Raw genomic sequence first — 19,237 nt, 5'->3', positions numbered from 1 at the left:
CCCCGCGGTCCTCTCCCTGCCCGTTGGACCCCCCTCCCCCACCCCGCTCCCCTCCGCGCGCGCACGCGGTGCCTGCCTGCCCGTGGCCGTGGCCGTGGGTCTCAGGCCCGTGAACTCCAGCAGCGTCGTTAGTGAGTCAGCAGTAGTCGGGAGGTGTTCTGTATTGCAAAGGCTAAGCTGGCCTGAGAGAGAATCCAGACTATGGGGGGGGCCTTCGGGACCACAGTGGCAGGGGGAGAGGACATTCTCTGGGGCCTTTGTGGATGAAACCGACGACGTAGGAAAATGAGAGATGGTTACCATGCGCAAGACCTAGCCTGGCAGACTTAGCAAGGACTCTTGAGCCTACCCGTGATGGGGTTCTTGCATCCAGCACACTTCTTGGCCACAAAGTTCTTGTAGCAATCCACGCAGTAATACTGGTCCTCCACAGCGGTGAAACGCTGCCCAGCCAGCTTCTTAGAGCAGGTAACACACACAAAGCACTCGGCATGCCAGGGCTGATCCTGGTAAGTGATTCCTCCAGAGGTGATGGCCTAGACCAGGGAGTGTAGCACCGGGTTCAGACTCAACAACCATTTTGTTGAATGCCTACTGTGTGCCAGGCACTGTGCTGGGCGCTTCGGTATACAGTATCTCATTTAATCGCCACGACAGCCATGGGAGGCAGGTGCGATTATTATCCCCGAGTTACAGATGAAGACACCGAGGCTCAGAGAAGGCGAGCCCTTGCGTGGGGTTCCACGCGGCAACCGGGGGGGGGCAAGGCAGGCCTCTAGAGCCGGGGCCGCCCGAGCCTCCGGAGTGAGTGCACCCCTGGATAGCCGGATGCGGCCCGGGCACCGCTCTCTCCTACCACAGTGTCCTCATCTGCAACCCGAGAAGAATAATTCCTACGTCGCAGGGCTGTCGTGAGGATGGAATGGGATAGCGTGTGTGCAAGTGCTCTGCCAACTGTCAAACGCTTCTAGCACAACAGTCAACGCACAACTCCCTTGACAACGTACCTTGTTGCACTTCACGCAATGCTTGGCAAATTTGGTCTCGTGGCAAGTCACGCAGTAGAAGTCCTCCCCTTTCGGGAAGAAGCTTCCAGTCCCGATGACTTGCTTGCAGTGGCTGCAAGTGAAGCAGTCTTTGTGCCAGACGGTCTTCTTGTACTCCACGTTCTGGTCTCCTGCGGGGGGGAAGCCGCCGGTAGCCCGCTGACGGTGCCCTGCAGGGGGCTGCATCCACTCAGCCCTCCCGGGCGCCCCAGAGGGGCGAATGCAGGCCCTGCAGTCGTTGGCCTCACGCTTCCAAACACCCTCCCCGTGGGGGCCTCTCGCCACCGTCCTACTGGGGTGGTGCCCACCGGCTTCGGTCAGGGGAGGGGACCCTGGCGGTAGTGGTGCCTGAAGCCCCGCCCCGCCCCCACGGCCTTGGCTGACCTGACCTGGCCCAGAATTCCACCCTGAGGAGGTCGCATGCTTTGCTCACTCACTCTACCCAAATGAGAAAGCGCTACATACTTTTCACTTCTTTCTCTTGCCACAGACCGCTCTCTCCAGTGTTCCTTAGTTGCCGAGTGTGTGCGTGTGTGCGAGCATATATGTGTACGCAGATATACGTGTGTATATATGCGTGCATATATACGCTAAAACCTAAGCGCGGCTCACAGCAGCATCACCCCACCACCGCGAGCCCCCGGCATCGTCTCCACCCTTGGGGCCTCCTCCCTGCCTGCCCCAGCGGGGAGAGGGGACACTACCTGCCACGATCGGCTTGAAGCAGCCCTTGCACTTGGGGGAGTCCTCCCGGGTGGTGCACTTGTTGCACAGGATCTTGTTGTCCTTGGACACAAAGGTCTCGTTGGCCAAGGGGTGAAGGCACTTGGCACAGCGGAAGCAGGTGTCATGCCAGTAGCGGTTCTTGTAGGTCACCTCCTGGAACCGAAGCAGAAGGGGGCGGGCTGCTGGGAGAGACGCTGGGGGCGCTGGGGGGGGGTGGAGGGGCAGGGGCCCTTCCATCGAGCCCCAGATCCCCAGGGGCGAACTACGGCAACGGCAACGACATGGTCCCTTACACCTGGGACGCCCTGCGGTGAGTGTCCTTGTGAGTCACAGGAGGGCAGAGGCGAGGAACAGCCAGAGCCAGGGCCTGGGGGGGGCGGGGGGAGCTGGGGACTAGCGCTGGCAGCCGGCCGCCACNTCATCGCCCCACCCCTGCCGGCCCTGCCCTGCACGGGGTCCCCCACCTGCCAGCCAGCCCGCCGTTCCCCCCCCCCGCACACTGGGCCAGCCCCCCACCATTACCTTGGAGTCGGCCCCGATGGGCTTCCGGCACTCCACACAGGTGTTGGCACAGAACTTGTCGAAGCACTTCAGGCAGCAGTGGTGGCCATCCTTCTGCACGTACTTCTTCCCCTGCAGGGAGTCCCTGCAGTAGTGGCAGTCGAACTTCTCAGTCATGGTGCCCACCTTGTAGCTGGAGGGACCTGTGGGGCAAGCGGGCAGAGCAAATGAGCCCCAGGAGGAGGGGAGCGCGCTGCCGCCCAGGCTCCCAGGGACAGCTGTGCTGGGCCACTGGGGCCTGGAAGCTGGGTCACAGCGGCCGCCTGAGCCCGGCTGGCCATGCGTACTTCCCTGGGACCCTGGAAAGAAACAGCCTCTCCCTGCCACCCCAGGGGCCAGAGTCCATGGCCAGTGGGTCCCGAGGACACGAGAGAAAAGTGCTGCTGGGGGGAGGGGGGAGACTAGAGGGTCAGGGCTCGTGTTGGCCAGACAGGGCTTCTGGAAAGGTGTGGTGGCTTCGAGAGAGGGGCTTTCACGGGAAGGGACGCAGGGCTTGGGCACAGCGCCAGCAGCAGCTCCCGGAGGCAAGTTGCTCGGAAGCCCGAGGAGGAGGAGGCGGAGGTGGCGGTGGCAGCGGGGGGTGCCTGGAGACTGGAGCCGAGGCTCCACTCCCCACCCCCACCCCCCCACCCCACCCCTGCGCGTCGGGCTCTTCCTCCCAGACCCCACTCCCTCCTACCCGCAGGACTGGGCTCCCCTGACCGCGGCTCACAGCTGCAGGAGAGGGGAGAGGACACTGGCTACGTGAGCCGTCCTTATGGATCTGTTCAAAATGCCTGCTTCTGATCCTTCAGATCCGGCAGAACACTTTTAAATCCCAAATGGATCCAACACAGCTCACCGCCCCAGAGAGGACTTCTCACGACCACCACAAGGCACTACCGGCAAGGTGTACAACTGTGAGCACTTGGCACGGCGATGTGCCATGCTGTGACACGCCAAAATCAAGTCCCCCCCCTTTGCTGCAGGAAGGGCGGCTCAAGAGCCAACAAAGTGTTACTACTTAGGACATTTGCGGTTTTAAAAATTGCAACGTGAAAGTATGATGGGGAGGGGGGAGAAGCGCTTTTAAAAAGCATTAAGCTGATCATTCTGAGAACCCATTCCACTGCCTTCCTGTGGACCAACTCACTCCCCTTATCCCCAAGCCCCCGCCCCAGACCACAGGTCTGCAATCACAAGCACTAAAGCACTCCGTTCACCCTGCCACCAAAAAGGTACCAAATGCGAGTTTCTTTTAGCTCCCAACTTGTTGAAACACCCGCTCATCTTCCCCCTCCCCCTGAAAAAGAACCGTACGTGGGTAAGTAGCTAGCAATTATTTAATTTGCACAGGAAACGCGAGAACGGAGAGAATTTTCTCCAACTACCCACAAACACGGTTATTGTGCTAGCAAATACCCCAGTGGAATCTAGAACGAGGGGAGACAGGCGAGCAGCTGCCCGGTACTTACCGCGGCTCTTCCACTAGCTGACGGGCCCCAGACTCCCACTTTGGGTCCCATTCCCAGTTTTTTTTATACAAACACATGTCCAAGTTGTTTGGATCCCGTTGCCACAGACAACCAAATAGCAGAGAGTGAGCTAAGGAAACCACACCCTGCATCTCCGAGCCCGCCTCAGCCAAGGCTGGTGAACTCTCACTCAGAGCTGGGTGCATTTCCGAAGCTGGCCTCCGAACAAAGCGCACCGCACCACGGATGGGCAGAATGTTCTGGGCCAGCTGCAGCCCCGGCTCTGGCTGGCCCTCGCACAGACCCCCCTCATCTCCAGGGACTGAACGACTGAAAGCAAGGGGGTGGCATTCTTGGGCAAAGACAGTTGCCTGAGACGGTTGTACCACAGTTCAGAGGTCCATCGAGACCGGAGAATGGTCCTCAGTGGCACTTTCTCCCCAAAAAGAAAATCGGGAGGTTCCCCTACGTCATCGGGTTAGAGAGGAAAAGCAGAGACACAGGGAGACCGAGGTCTATCTCCTGGAACTGTTTACCTAAGGCAGCTTTTCAAGTGCCACCAGCCTCTGCGCAGACAGGGAAAGGCGCCCGCCGCTGGGCCGGCGCGCCGAAAACCGCCCCCCTTCGCGCGCACTGGCTGGGCTTCCACACGTCCTATGAGCTCGTCCATACTCACATGATGCCCTCAACAAAGACTTACTTTCCTGTGAAGAGCCGAGAAGAGAAACCAACTAGATCTCCAGTAACAGTAAATGCCAGGAAATTCAATGATCAGTGGCTGCTAAATGCCATTTGGCAGGAAATCAGAGCCTGTAAGATTAGACGGCACCGGCTTCCTGCGTGGCGGGTGACCATGGCCGCCCGAGCCCTTCGGGGACTATCTTCCTGCGCCACACACTGGAACATCCCTCCTCCTCCCTCACTGGGCTCTGCATTTAGAACAGAACTTGGAGCCATGCTCCTTTCCATGTCACTCTGCTGCCGTCCTCCGAAGAGGAAACGGCCTCCACCACCGCTCTATGCGCAAGGACCGTGCAGAGCTCCAGCCCATGCTGGCTTAATGGCAGAAATGCAGGTGTCAGGGTCGCACAGCAGGCCCAAGGAGGGCCGCTTAGGTACTCGGAGCTTCGGGCACAAGGAAAACCACTGTGGTCCCCGGTACCAGAGACCTTACCTTCCAAGCCTCTCTCACTTTAAAACCACATGCTTTGCCAAGGCCGACCCAGTTCTTCACCGGTTACTTTCATGGTTCTAGAACACGACTGGCTCGGGGTTTCTGCATGTCCAGCTGGTGAAATAATCCACGGCTCACCAGCCGGACGTGCAAGTCCCAGAGTGTGTTGCAAACAGAGTCCTGTCACTGCAGCTGCTCCCTATGCTAAGGTCCATTTAGCAAGCGAAGGGTCCCGAACCGAGCAAAAGGAAAATTAAACAAGTCACCCCACGTGAATGGTGCCACTGTGGACAGTCCCACTTCTTAAGAGTTTCTGAGTCCTGGCTTTTAAGTCATCACTAGTTTTTCTTTCTGCAGTGTGAAAACCCAGGGTCATCTTGTTTCCCCCGCCCTGCACGCGTAGACCCACAGTCTGCCCCCAAGACGGAGGGATTTCAAAGGGCATATCTTCTTAGAGCTGACTTCCACAGTTGACTCAAGCCTTTCTCATGTGTGTGTGGAAACACTTATTTGTCAAGATAAAATAGGCACTTCTAGGAACGTTGGCTTTTATTGCCTAATAAGTAAACAGGCTGGAAACACTTAAAGCATGTTAACAATGCTGATGTCAAACTCATGAACTTTAGTACTTTCTTTGCAACGACTGCAATGAAGTCGAACTCTGGGTCCCCTGAATTAGCTTACCTCGTGTTTTGCTAAATTTAGGATTATTTGGTCCCACACGATTTCAAGCCTTCAAGGCAGCGTGCGTGTTAGGAAGAAGCTGGGGTGGGACATTCCTGCCAACGAGATCGTTCCCGTGTCAAAACTCTGCACGAAGCCTGACCGGGCACGAGGGCTCATCTTCGGGCAGCTAACAACACCGAGAAAACAGCCGACAGACGACAGTGCTGGGACACACAGAGCTTCCTCAAAGACAAAGCCAGCGCTCTGGTGTGTGGGCTGCACAAGAATGAGCCGCAGGGAAATTCTGACTTCACAGGGAGAGAAATGCTTTGTGCCTCCCTTTGTTTCCCCTTTGTGAGAAATCAGGGAATGGAGAAAAAGGAGGATAGCAATTTTACCTCTGCTTTGGGGCTCTCTTTCATCTTACTGAATTAACATATACTTAAGGCGTTTCTCTCTTGGGGGATACTTTTTTTTTTCTCTTTATCTCCTTACCCAGTTCTAAGGACGTGAAAGACGAAGCCTTCTAACCTTCCCAAACTTCCAGATCGGTTTCCCGACCTGCTGCTGTTATCTGGGAAAGGGCGCCTCATCAATCATCACCCCGAGCGCTGCTTACAAAGCTACTTCCCTTCCTGCCCGGCCTGTCCCGCCCGCCGCGGCTGCCCGCCTGCAGCTCTCCCACTAATCTTGGCCTCCGAGGTGTGACCTGCATCCGCAGGCAGGAATGAGTCCCGGGGGCCCTGCCTCACTTGCACAAGTCGCACACTAGGTGCCGGTGGATGGACAGACTGGTGGGGGGAGGGAATAAGTCACCACCACTAAGCTCCTAAAACCTTCATTTAAAGCATTTTATAACAAATATTTGTTTTTAAAAATCGGGGCCCAGCTCCTGCCACCCTAAGGTGCTGATGTCCGACCCTCAGTCCTTTAGAGACGTAGCGGGTTGGAAATGGGGCCGGCTTATCGCATTTTGGAGACTGAGTTCAAGATGGGAGACTGACTTTCTTGCCGTGCCTGCTTCAAAAGACACATCATTCTTCACTGAATAAGCAAGCTTCCTCTTTCAGAAAATTCCTGAACTACATCCAACATGCTAAGAGGTGCCTACATAAACCTTAGCATCTCGGTAAGAAGTTTTGGCTTTGATGTCATCACGTACACATCGGAGAAGTGTCTCGTTAGAGAAGATTCAATTTGTATGCAATAACCTTGCTTGTGTTTTTAGAAGCATTTTCTCACGTATTTCTCGCTAATGTCCACTTCCCCCCTCATGCCCGAGTGGCTCAAAATTGGAAGTTGTAAGGAAACAGTGACTATCAGGGCCTAGGAACATTCTTCGACGTGCTTTCCCTGAGTGGCATAACACACAGCGTAAATGATGCAGTGCAACCCAGAGGAGGGAAAAAAAAAATTCGGGTTATTTCTGGTCTGTTAATTGCTAAGTCCAACATACCAGTCCGTTAGTCACCCCGTGGATAAATACTGGCTTCCAGAGAAAGAGTATATTGCTTTCCTGAGAACATTCAACAAGTGGAGCGAAGCCTTAGCCGATGAATAGGATGCTTGTGTGGCAGACATGCCAAGGCACCTGGACGTGTCGTCAGACATTTGGGAACAAATACCTAACTTGCTGCAATGAGACGGAGTTCATGAGTCATGGCTGAAAAGTAGTCTTTCATAGAATTTCATAGAAAATCAGAAAGTGGCTTTTTCCCCTTAAAAACAGAACATGTATGAAATGATTCAATGCTATTTGCAACTTTGCTTGTACGCTGCATTTAGAGAAAAACTCATAAATCTCTTTTGGGTCACGGATATGCAGGTTTAGATTCTATCTGGTAACAGAAGGGTGGGATACAGATTATTAAACAAACACGTTCCATCCCAGTCCTACTCTGTGCAGATACGAAGCTTTTCTTAAGGTTGCGCGTATTAGGTGGGCACCGTCCGCCTTTCTCATGGGCCAACAAGTGCTTCCGCCCTGGCAGCAAGAGAACGTGGGTTCTTAGTGTTTCTGGTGAAGTCGTTGGCGGCTGTTGGGTGGCCATCAGAAGTACACAACGGTCAAGTTTCACCCTTGACCAAATCTTTCTGCCAGTTTTCAGCTATTTTAAGAACCCAACCCAGTTTGATTAGTCGCTCACCCCACTGTGTCATTTTCTACCCCTGCCTCCCCAAAAAAGACTGCTGGGTGTGTGTGACCCACTGGGCAGTGGCTGGCAAAGGGAACTAATGGTCATATAATAGGGCCAATGGTCTTACTTCCCTCCCCATTCCCACCCCCAGCTTGGCCCGCAACTTGCAAGGCCAAGGGTAAAGGAAATGAATCTACATAAATTTGCAGGCTGAAAGTATTAAATAACAAAAGTATAAATTCTTGTCCTTGAAATGTCCTCTCGGTGTATGGATGGCCACTAAAAATGGATCCTGATCCAATGATTTGAGCCTCTAATTTGTCCCTACAAAACCCATTTTAGGGCAACGTGCATTTTCTTTTTGTGAGGACTTCTCTCTCGTCGGCTTTCTCCGACCTATAAACTTAATGAAACATAAAAAGATAGCCCCTGGTTTTAGAAATCATCTGAAAGATGTCAGTAATCTAATTTAGTCATGGTTATAGTCTCCAGATTTATATAAGCAAGAATCATGCCTGGATTTGGTGCAAAGTAAAACTGGAGGTTGGGTACACTGTAAACAGGTCACCTTTTAAATGTATTTCCCTAATCTGTCACTTAACTAGTAAACAACATGGGGAGTTACTCTACCAGTTAATACGTGTTCAAGGTCCATTGGAACAACTGGTACAGCTGAATAGTTTGCAGCCAGAGAATGTGTATGTTGGCTGATTATCACAATCCCAGGCCTGTGGCACCGTGTTTGTAAAATGGCTCCGGGGGGGGGGGGGTAGGGGAAAAACAGACAGCTCTTCAACATTTGGGAACAAGAAAGACATTGCATATTAATTCATTAAAGCATGGAATGCACTGCAGTGCATTTGTTTTAAAACACCGGAGGAGAAATTTCCCAAAGTATTTTCATTATTTCAATTTTGATGGGCGGGGGCGCCTGGCTGGTTCAGTTGGCTAAGTGTCTGTCTTTGGCTCAGGTCAGGATCCTGGGGTCCTGGGATCGAACCCCCCCATCGGGCTCTCTGCTCAGCAGGAAGCCTGCTTCTCCCTCTCGCTCTGTGCTCTCTCTCCCTCTGTGCTCTCTCTGTCAAGTAAATAAATAAAATCTTAAAAAAAATTAAATGAATTTTGATGGGCAATTACAAGTTTTCGAAAATCACTTTTCCAAAAGACTGCCACCGAAAATTACTTCGTCCCATAATCCGAAAGCCAGAAGACAGGACAAAGTGCCTGTTTCTAAAAGAGCGGACCATTACTTAGGCAGAGGGCAAACGAGCCACAGTGACATTCCTGGCTCTGGAGGAGAGACAGGCAGCAGGGTGACTTCAGAAAGCCGGGCTTTCTGGGGAAGAGGGCCTGTCCTTCAGTCCTTTCGCTCCTGTTCCGCCGGTGCCTGTCCACGGCCGAAGGGCTTCCTTCATGCCAGGTTACAAAACAAGGAGACTCTCATGGTCATGACGGACTAGAGATTCTGAAATGTTGCCCCCTTTTCTGATGAGAACAATTCCTAACCCATTTGTCACATCGAAAGGATCATAGCCGCTTCTCTGCGGCAGGACTAACCACATCGCTCAGGAAGGGGAAGGTGCGGGGAGTCATTGCGGACTTTCTCCCTCCGGCTCCACATTCAGCAGCCCTTCCGAAGGTACACACTTAAATTCGATTTAAAGCAGTCAAGACAATCGTATCTTACAAATAACAAAGAATTGCTTCCCCCCCCCCCCGCAAAATCTTTCCTCGCACAATCTCTTGCAATTTCACAGGACGTCCTGAAAAATGTAAACTGTAGTCATAAGTTTAGATTTTTTTTAAAAAAGCAAGCCACCCACACTGCCTTTTGTCTCTGAAACAGCACCAGAAAGCAAGACAGAGCAGAGATGAGCTAGGACTTATTTATTCTCTAGACAAGCCTAAAATCACTTCATCAAAAAGTATCTCTTAGTGGAGTGATGGATTCACTGCCCTAACACAATTGTGCTCGACAGAAGATAAAGAATAGGAAGTTTTACCTGAGTGCCTATGGGAAGCCATGGCTCAGAGACCAAGTTCCGGAGCAGCACCTAGACCCGTCTTCCCTCGACCCCAGCTGATAAGGCTGTGGCTCATTGGTGAACATACATTTAAGGGGAAGCGGCTAACACAAAAATAACCGAGAGCAGATGGCCCACCCCTCCCCAGAGATCACAACCTTAATCCCACTAGAAAATTCTTAACCATTTTAGGTGATCCAAGGGAGAAGAATAGGACCCAGTAAAAATACCAAACACTACATATAAATACCTGTGGGGCTACTCAGCGTCCAAATTAGCTCCAGAGCCAGAGAGGCCACATAGAAAGTCATCCCTGTACCGGAATAAAATTTGGACTCGGCTCTGGCATAGCTTAACGCTGAGCCATCCTTATTAATCCACTTTATATGCCTACACAGCTTGCACCGGGCCCTAGGAAGAACTCGTTTTTGCGCTGCTAACGATAGAGAGAACTAGGAGACAGACTTATGTTAACCAGCGTAATTAAAAGGTATTAGGCGCTAGAAATACAGAGATCAGGGGCATTATCCACGTCCTCCTTGGTATGTACCAGACCCCAGCCCAACAGGGAAAGGGCGACTCTGGCCACATATCCCCGCTGTGTCAGACGAGAGATAGACCCGTGTATACCCGCCACGTACACAAGGAAGATACCTTGTCCCACAGATGAAACCTCCTGCTTTTCAGGGTCAGGGACAACAAAAGTAAAAATGCAGGCGAAAATGAAGAGGGTAACCTAACATGTTGTAACAGCTGGAGGATGGCGTGCCTGGTCCTTCTCTGCCCTTTTCCCCGTCCCCATCGCGCTTGTCACTCCAGCCTCACCCTGGCCTCCTTGCTGGCCTCTGCACCCTCCAGACATGCCCCACCTCGGGCCTCAACACCCGTTCCCCCAGCACAGAGCCCCCCCCCCGTTGCTCCTCTATTCCTTCCATGCTTTGCTCCAAGTCACTTCCAGGGATGTCTCGCTGGACCACCCTATTTAAAACTGCAACCGTGCTCCCCGCCCCCACTCTCCACCCGCTTCCCCAATGCATTCCCCACAATAGCTGTCTGTTGAAAAATCAATTAAAAGAAGCAAGAAGTGTTCATCAAGCCTCATATAAAACCAAAACATGGTCCCACCTGGAACCCAGAAAGTGTCTTTGGCCACTGAACATCAAGGAAGGAATCTGACCTTCACTCACGGACAGGCCCTGGGCTCGGTACCTTATAGACACTGCCTTGTCTAGCACATGTCACCAGTTTCAGCCCAGTTCTGTGCCTCCCTTAGCAGGCTGGGGGCCGGGCCGGGCTTTGCTTGTCTTCCTCTTCCCAGCCTACAGCAGCTGAGCCAGAAATGCTTCATGGATACGCGAATGAATGAGTTTTACAATTCTTATGCTCTTCAAATGTTTAATGAAAAAAGGTATTCTTGGGGCGTCTGGGTGGCGCAGTCAGTTAAGCGACTGACTCTTGGTTTCGGCTCAGGTCGTGATCTCAGGGTCATGAGATCAGGCCTCACAGCAGGCTCTGCGCTCAGTGGGGAGTCTGCTCGCTCTCTTTCTGTCTCTCTCTCTCTCTCTTTCTGTCTCTCCCTCTGCCCCTCCTCTCGCTCATGCTCTTTCTCTCAAATAAATCTTTATTTTTTAAAAGATTTTATTTATTTATTTGACAGAGAGAGACAGCCAGCGAGAGAGGGAACACAAGCAGGGGGAGTGGGAGAGGAAGAAGCAGGCTCACAGCGGAGGAGCCTGATGTGGGGCTCGATCCCAGGACTCCAGGATCACACCCTGAGCTGAAGGCAGACGCTTAACTAAGACTGAGCCACCCAGGCACCCCAATAAATAAATCTTTAAAAAGAGAGAGAGAGTGCACATGAGCAGGGGGAGAGACAGGAAGAGAGGGAGAGAGAGAGTCACAAGCAGCCTCCCTGCTCAGCCCAGAGCCCGCCGCCCCCGCAGGTCCCGATCTCACGACCCTGAGATCAGCACCTGAGCCGAAACCAAGAGTTGGCTGCTTAACGCACTGAGCCAGGCACCCCTGTAAAAGTTATTCTAAAAGACGGCTGAAACTGTAAGTCCTAGTTAGCTGGGATGTCACAGGCAAATTTATCACGTGTTGGGTCCAGGAATCAGCCTGGGAGAAGGGGCGTGGTCCTGTGCCCCCCCACCTGCTGCGGCCCCTTTGTCAGCCACCTGACTAATGGCTGCAGGGAGACTGGCCGCTGGGAACAGCGCGGTGCCCCTGAAATAAAGGTCCATGTGTCGCCTGGAGGAAACGCGTGTGTTGTGGTAGATGATTAACCTTGACGGACCGGAAACTAGATTTTCGTGAGGTGCGTTCTGCATCAGGGCAAGTGCAGGAGCTCCGTTAGCGTTCTGGAAAGTCCCAAGACAGGACGGACAGACTGACAGCGCTGCCTGTGTGGACACGCATCCCCATTGCCCGGGGCCTCAAGTCAGAGCTACAGCTTTCACGAAAGCAGAACAGAAAAGGCCCTCGGTGAGGGGACGGGGCATTGCTCCTAAGGGGGGCTCGTAACTCTGCCCTGCCTGGGCCCAGGGGTCCCCAAAGCTTGGCAGTTATCTAGCAGGCTCCAGAATAGTCGCTGCTCTCATTAGCGTCGGACCCAAGTTCGTTACACATTAACAGTGTGATGTTTAATAACCCCCTTCATAATCAGCGCGGTGTTTACAAAGCGCCATCATTTGCAGTTGGCGGGGCTGGCTGCTGTTTGATGAGCAAATCTCTTTACGTCTGAAGGCCACGTTCCAGGCCTTCCCTTAGTCGGCATGACTCTTCAGTGAGTGTTGGGCCTCAGAACCCCAGCTTCCTCTTGCGTGCAAGCCCCTGCGGAGCACGCACTTCAGAGGCTATCTGTCTGTAGGCTTCTGTCTTGCGGCCGCTGCACAGGGAAGCCGGGCCCGCACAGACCACCCCCCATTCGCTCCGGAAGGGAAACGCTGCGCCGCCGTCCTACCGTGGGCCACGGGCCGTGGGCCGCGAGACCTCCTTCCGGTCCGGGGAGCACGAGGCAGGGCGCGGCGGCCATCTGCCGACTCCGCACAGGCACAGCTCTGCGTGTGCCTTGCCAACACTTGACCTGAGACGTGACTGGTGGGAGGACCTGGAAGCCGGTGTCCAGGACCGGGCGAGAGGGGCATTCCAAGAACAGGTAGGGAGTGAGCAAAGCGGGAGAGCATGGGGCCTGCTCCGGAGGCATCAGGGCGCCCCCCCAGAAGGGCAGCGGGCGGCAGGGCAGGGTGAGAAGGGCCAGAAGAAGGGCAGGAAGGGAGGGAGGAAGGGAGTCTCCGAGGAGGGGAGCCTGGAGCAGGGAGAGAGCTGGGAGGGGGGCTGGCGCGAGGAGCAGTGGCGCTGCGTCTGGAATGTTCTGAGGAGGTTTTTCTTTTTCTTTTCTTTTTTTTTTTAAGATTTTATTTATTCATTTGAGAGAGAGACAGCCAGCGAGAGAGGGAACACAAGCAGGGGGAGTGGGAGAGGAAGAAGCAGGCTCATAGTGGAGGAGCCTGATGCGGGGCTCGATCCCAGAACGCGGGGATCACGTCCTGAGCTGAAGGCAGACGCTTAACCGCTGTGCCACCCAGGCACCCCTGAGGAGGTTTTTCTGAGTGGTCCATGGCTCGCCGCCCTTAAGGGGCTGGCCCGAGTTGTGGCGTCGAGAGAGAGAGAGAGAGAGAGAGAGAGAGAGAGAGATACCCATGGGCCTGACCGCGTGGTGCACCCCGACCCCGCACTCTCTACCTCAGGGGCAGCCCTGGGAGGAGCGGGCCTCCAGAGTTCCAAGTGGGGCGACCGATGGGTCAAACACCGCCCATTCGGGGACCCGCGTGGCCCACGCCGCGGGAGCTTCCTCGCCTCGCACAGCCTGGCTGGTGGGCACCCTCCTCGCTTCCCTATGGTTTCCTTTCACCAAAGAAATTTCCAAAGAGTGGAAAACGGATTCGGACGATGGCCGCCAGGGGCCAGAGCCTGATAAGCACGTGGTTGGAGTCTGTGCACACAGCGGCGGCTTCAGCCATTTCTCACGTCCACCTCCCCCCGCAGGCCCACCACCAAGGAATACACTGTAATGGGGGGTTTTTCCTCCAGAGAACTCTGTCTGGCCACTAGGCCCTCCACCAAGAATTTTACTGAGTGACTCCAATGGCGAGATTCAGGCACCTAGTCATGCACCATGAAATGATGGGATTCCACATCGTGCTCTCCGGAGTATCTCTTGTCCTGTGCTCTTGCCAGGAGAGGCCCAGGACAGCTCCAGCCGTCTCATGTTCCCGTCAATCTTTAGGGTGGGAAGAGTACTTTTTCTTACTGACAAGGCAAATTTTGCAAAGTCACGGCGCTTAAATGTCACAGTTTGGGGCAAACGCGTCAAGGAGTAAAAGGAGGGAGCCCTCTGCCCCACCCCTAAAACCACATGAGGGGCAACTTCATCGTGCAAGATCCAAACGAAAGCAAACCCCCAGGACTGTGCCTCTCCAAAGGCTCCCTGAATTGCACGGCAAAGGAAAGGGGGGCCCGGGAAAGCAGAAGGCCTGCCACAGGCAGTGGGAGTCCCCGTACGGAGACAAGCACCGCGAAAACGTTCATCACGCTAGACAAGACCAGTCCGCCTCACAATGAACCAGGGCCTGCACGGTTTCCTTGTAACCCTCCTTCGCAGATGGACACGCAAAACACGTGCCACGGCCTGCACCATTTGATTTCTGAAAATGTCATTTCAGGATTAGGAAGAGTTTTACATGTCTCCTTCCCCCAGAGTCTGCCCCTCCTGGACTCTCACCAAGATGTAGGAATGATCCCTACCACAGCCTGTAGATATTTTTATGGGCCTATGACCAGACATTGCCATCGGGACAATGCTGAACAAATCATCTGCAAAGTAAGCCACTATGACGACCTCAGGTTAAAAAAAAAAATGAAGTGACACAAGAGAAAATAGAGGAAAATGATAGAAGCAAAGAAACAGAAACCAGAAAGAGTTTTAGAAGGAAATGTGTAACGCGAATGCTGAATCTCAGATCAGATGAAAATAAATGTTTCATGAAACTGAGAAGCTAGCAGGGATAAATCTTTGTCATATTTTAGGTGTTAAAATTCTCTTCCAGTCTATTTCTACCACCCACTTGTGATATATCTGTTTTATTTCCATGTTGCCATGTGCCGTGACTCAAAACACCCTTTCAATCATGCTAAGTCCTGGCATTCACCGAGCCCACCTGTTAGGGACATTTCAAGCCTCTGATAGATGCTCGAGGGCTAAATACTCCGTGACCCTAGTCTATAATTTACCCAGCTGATTAATATCCACAACAGGAAAGGACAGGACCTCGAATAAGCTCCCATCTCTTCATTCTAATTTTTTTTTTTAGATTTTATTTATTTATTCGACAGAGAGAGAGACAGCCAGCAAGAGAGGGAACACAAGCAGGGGGAGTGGGAGAGGAAGAAGCAGGCTCATAGCGGAGGAGCCTGATGTGGGGCTCGATCCCATAATGCCGGGATCACGCCCTGAGCCGAAGGCAGACGCTTAACCGCTGTGCCACCCAGGCGCCCCCCATCTCTTCATTCTTAATGCTGCTCACTGGGATCGACTACGTTGACCAGATGTGTCCTCAAAGTACCTCATGGGCCCTGCTTCCTGATGGGAGATCTCACCTAGTAACATATATCCTGTCTTCATTTACCAAAAGACTGTAATTACTATGTTACCTTATCATGCATTGGTGCAGCCCTGGAATTTAGGGCAAGGGTCAGAAACCCCTGTGAGTGGCTCTGTGGGGTTTGGTCACGGGGCACAGAACGGCAGTGGGAGCACAGGAGGAAGGAGATGAAGCACAGATCTGGGGGTCACTCGGGAAGTCTACACTTTGTTAGGCAACAGCGTTGACAGAGAGAGGGCAATCCAGGTTTCTGGAGGACTCGAAGGACATCAAGGTGAAAGCCTCGCTTGGTCCCCACCTGCCAGGCTTCCCAAGGGCCATGATCTGGCTGCCTGAGCAGTGTTGCAACCCAGATTCGTAGCACACACTCACAGGCAGACCCGGGAAGGTGGTGGCCCCCAGCGATTCACATCTGAGAGAGCAAACATGAACAGCTTTCTGTGGAAAGAGCTACTCTGTGTGCAAGGACAGGCCTTGTACCGTGAAAGCGCCACAGCAAGACCAGAGTAAGGGCCAGTGTGATCTTGTGAGTGGCCTGCCATGACCTTACTGCCCCAAAGGGTAGCTTGTTTTCTCTGTCAGTCTGTGCACGGTGAGGGCAGAGTCTAGCGGGCGGGGTCTGTGCGCGATGCCACCTTCACAAAGATGGTGTAATGACAGAGTTGGAAATGACCCAGCTCAGACACCCCATTTGACAGAAAAACTAAAGCCCAGAGATGGGACATGGCCTGCCTCACTGCCTTATCGGCAGCTCCAGATCTAGAACCTGAGCGTCCAGACTCCCGAAGCCCCGTCCCCTGCGCCACCTGAGGCTGCTCAGTCACACCAGTAAGGTCCCCTGACTTCACAGAGTCATCCGCAGAGGCTAGGTGTCTGGGTCACAGACCCTCGAACTCAGGGACGGCTGTACGATTTGCAGGTCAAACACTGCAGATTGTCTCATGTCACTGCAAGCGTCTAGTCAGAGACCAGACACTTCAGCTGAGGCGACCTGGAAAGAGCAGCTGAGGGAGAGCCAAGAGAGGAAAGGTCCAGGTTGATGGAGGAGCAAAGGGTCCACCTACAACAGCTGACACACAAGGAGCCCGAGGGAGTGGTTCCAAAGCTCTTGAAGTCAAGCAATGCGCTCGCCATGCCAGGCAGCGGGTACGTGAATAGAATGACAGGAACACAAAGTCCAGCAAATAGAACACGAGAAGGAGTCTGCAGCTAGAGTGGCAGAAGCCACCAAAGGTCACACACTTGGAAAGTTAACCTCACATTTACCTCAAATCCCAACCTTTCTCGTTCATTTTCAAGCAGCGCGGACATCAAAGAGAGCAACTATGTGAATATGGACCAAGTGTAGAGGAGCCCAGCCGGGCTCAGGTGTGGAGAAGGAAACCAGGGGCCAGGGCAAGGACTCCACTGCGTTCGATGGAATATAGATCAAATGGTGTAGACTGGGCTTTAATGATTTTTGAGGGCTTCCGTGAAAGAAATTCAAGTCTTTATTTTTATATGAGATTGTCTGAACAACTAGCATTGTTCTAAGACAGACAACACAGGATTTGCCCCGAGTTTAATATGGCTGTGTCTATTTTCTTAGGTTTCAGGGGAACAGTGTAGTGGCTAAGGGCATGGACGGTGGAGCCAGAACATCTAGAATCGAATCCCGTCTCCACCACTTACTGGTTGTGTGCCAGCCCAGAAGTTCTACCTAACTTCTCTGTGACTCAGTTTGCTCCTCTGTACAACGGGGATAACAGGAGCACCTATGTTGTTAAGGTTGTTGTAAGCTCGATACATTGCTGTTTATTCAATTACACTCTACAAGTGAGGATTCCCGAACAGCAGATTCCTGCAAAAGAAAAATTTCTTTTCGAGCTTATCACTTCACAGAGGACATGTGCAAAAGAGGTAAGAGCCCAGCTGTAAGGGTTATGGGCATGAGACGTCTCCACAAGGACAATTCTAAATGTCCTAGGGGCTCAGAGCAATCAGCCTCCGGCAGCACGACAGCCCAGACACCAGAGAGGTATACCCTGCATGGACATGGAGGGTTTGGGAACAGATGGCGGACACCTAAGGAGAACAACTCTGCTCTCTTGATCCTCTCGTGAAAATGAAGACCCCCTACGTCTAGGTCACTTGCTTGAACTTGGGGTGGGGAGGGATTTTCCCTCTGACCAAGTGAGGGCCCAGTGAGCCCAATGAATGATTAGACCTTGCAACACAACGAATAAAGGCTTGTTTTGATGGGACTACTTAATGAGGCAGGCCAGCCCCGTGGATCGCCTCTCTGATCCAAAGTTGGCCCGTGGAGATCGACAACGAGAAGAGCTACCCATACCATCAGAAACCACAGCTCTGGCCGTAATGCACGTTAGTTCTGTACGTACTATGTGAATTGATTCTGAATGAATGCCAAGGGCATGGGTCTCAAAGACCTGTCTTAGGGGTGCCTGGGTGGCTTGGTCGGTTAAGCATCTGACTCTTGGTTTTGGTTCAGGTCATGATCTCAGGGCCGTGGGATCGAGCCCCGCATCAGGCTACACACTCAGCAGGGAGTCTACTTCGCGTTCTCTCCCTTTCCCTCCCCCTCTGGACCCTCTCCCCATTTGTGTTCTCTCTTTCTAAAATAAATAAATAAAATCTTTGGAAAAAAATCCCTATCTTACTAGGCCACTCAGAGGAAGGGCTCAGCAGCCGACCTGAGGTCTCAGGGGTGGCGGAACTGAAAGACGCATCGTCTACCCCGCTCCTGACCAAAGACATGTTGTGTTCAACCTCCTAAGCCCACCCCAAGACAAATTTGGGTTGAAGCACTCAGAGTTGGGAACACTGACACAACACTGTTACCTGCCCAACCCATAGATGGGCCAGCTGTCACGACGGGAACTGTACTGCTGGAAGTGTCCGCAGGGTCGCAGCACTTGTAAAGGGCGAGTGACTAGGGGGAAGAGGAGCTATGTTTGTCAGGCCCACTGGTCTCCCCTCCTGTTAGGAAGGGCTCCTTAAACCCTGTGACTCAGCTCAACCCAGGAAAATATACAAGAAAGGGAATGGGGGCAGTTCCTGGGAGCAGAGAGGCAGGACAGGATGGGGGCCCCTCTGGGACCAGTTATCAGAAGAGAAAGGGCAGACTGGTCCAAACGATGCTCTGAGGCTCCTTTCAAAGCCACCGTGGCCTTCTGTCCCAGTGGCATGGACCGGAGAAGGCGTCTAGCCCAAACACCTCAATCCCACATAGTGCAAGTCCTCTGTATGGATCAGGGCTTCGTTCAGCTGGGGCACCAGTGTTCCCCGATGAAACGAGATCACCGGCGAGCGTCAGGGGAAGTAAAGGGTAGGAAGGCCCGTGTGTCATCAGTGACACTATGTGAAATATTTTACAATGGAAATGTTTCTTAGGTGGAAACGTAAGGAAGTTGTTCACTGTTTCATATGTTCACAATGATTCTTTAAGTTTCTTCAGTTTCTATATTAAGGTCCAATTCACGCACCATAAAGTCTCCCCTTGCAAAGAGTACACTTTGGTGGTTTTTAGCATCTTTGTAAAGTTGTGCAAACACTGCCCTCGTCTGATTCCACAACGTTTTCATCACCAAGAAAGACACCCTGTGGCCATCAGCAGTCACTCCCTGCCGCCCCTTGCCTCCAGGCCCCCACCACCACTCACCCACCTCCTGTCTGGACGCTTCATATAAATGCGATCATACAACATGTGTGATCTTTTGTGCCTGCCTGCCTTGCATGAAGCCTGCTCTTTTCACGGTTCAGCCATGTCGTAGCAGGTATGGCCC

General features: G+C 53.0%; 1 protein-coding gene across 6 annotated transcripts in view; it reads right to left on the bottom strand.

Moving 5' to 3' along the window:
- The window catches only part of FHL1 (four and a half LIM domains 1), a 38,196-nt gene that overhangs the window by 2,381 nt on the left and 16,578 nt on the right, over positions 1 to 19,237 (bottom strand). For 2 of the 6 annotated variants that reach the window (XM_011225836.3, XM_002919920.4), the window contains exons 1-5: positions 9,769 to 9,909; positions 2,295 to 2,476; positions 1,751 to 1,925; positions 1,008 to 1,177; positions 350 to 536 (exon numbers count right to left, since the gene is read on the bottom strand). In XM_011225836.3, the coding sequence (XP_011224138.2) occupies positions 350 to 536; positions 1,008 to 1,177; positions 1,751 to 1,925; positions 2,295 to 2,476; positions 9,769 to 9,790 (736 nt within the window). In that variant the 5' untranslated portion in view covers positions 9,791 to 9,909. The other 4 variants (XM_019800387.2, XM_034649205.1, XM_019800385.2 and 1 more) reach the window with 4 other exon arrangements.

The sequence above is a fragment of the Ailuropoda melanoleuca genome, chromosome X (genome assembly GCF_002007445.2).
Source record: "Ailuropoda melanoleuca isolate Jingjing chromosome X, ASM200744v2, whole genome shotgun sequence".
Taxonomy (NCBI): domain Eukaryota; kingdom Metazoa; phylum Chordata; class Mammalia; order Carnivora; family Ursidae; genus Ailuropoda; species Ailuropoda melanoleuca.
Note: the sequence above shows the minus strand (reverse complement) of the source record. Positions and strands in the feature narration are given on the sequence as shown.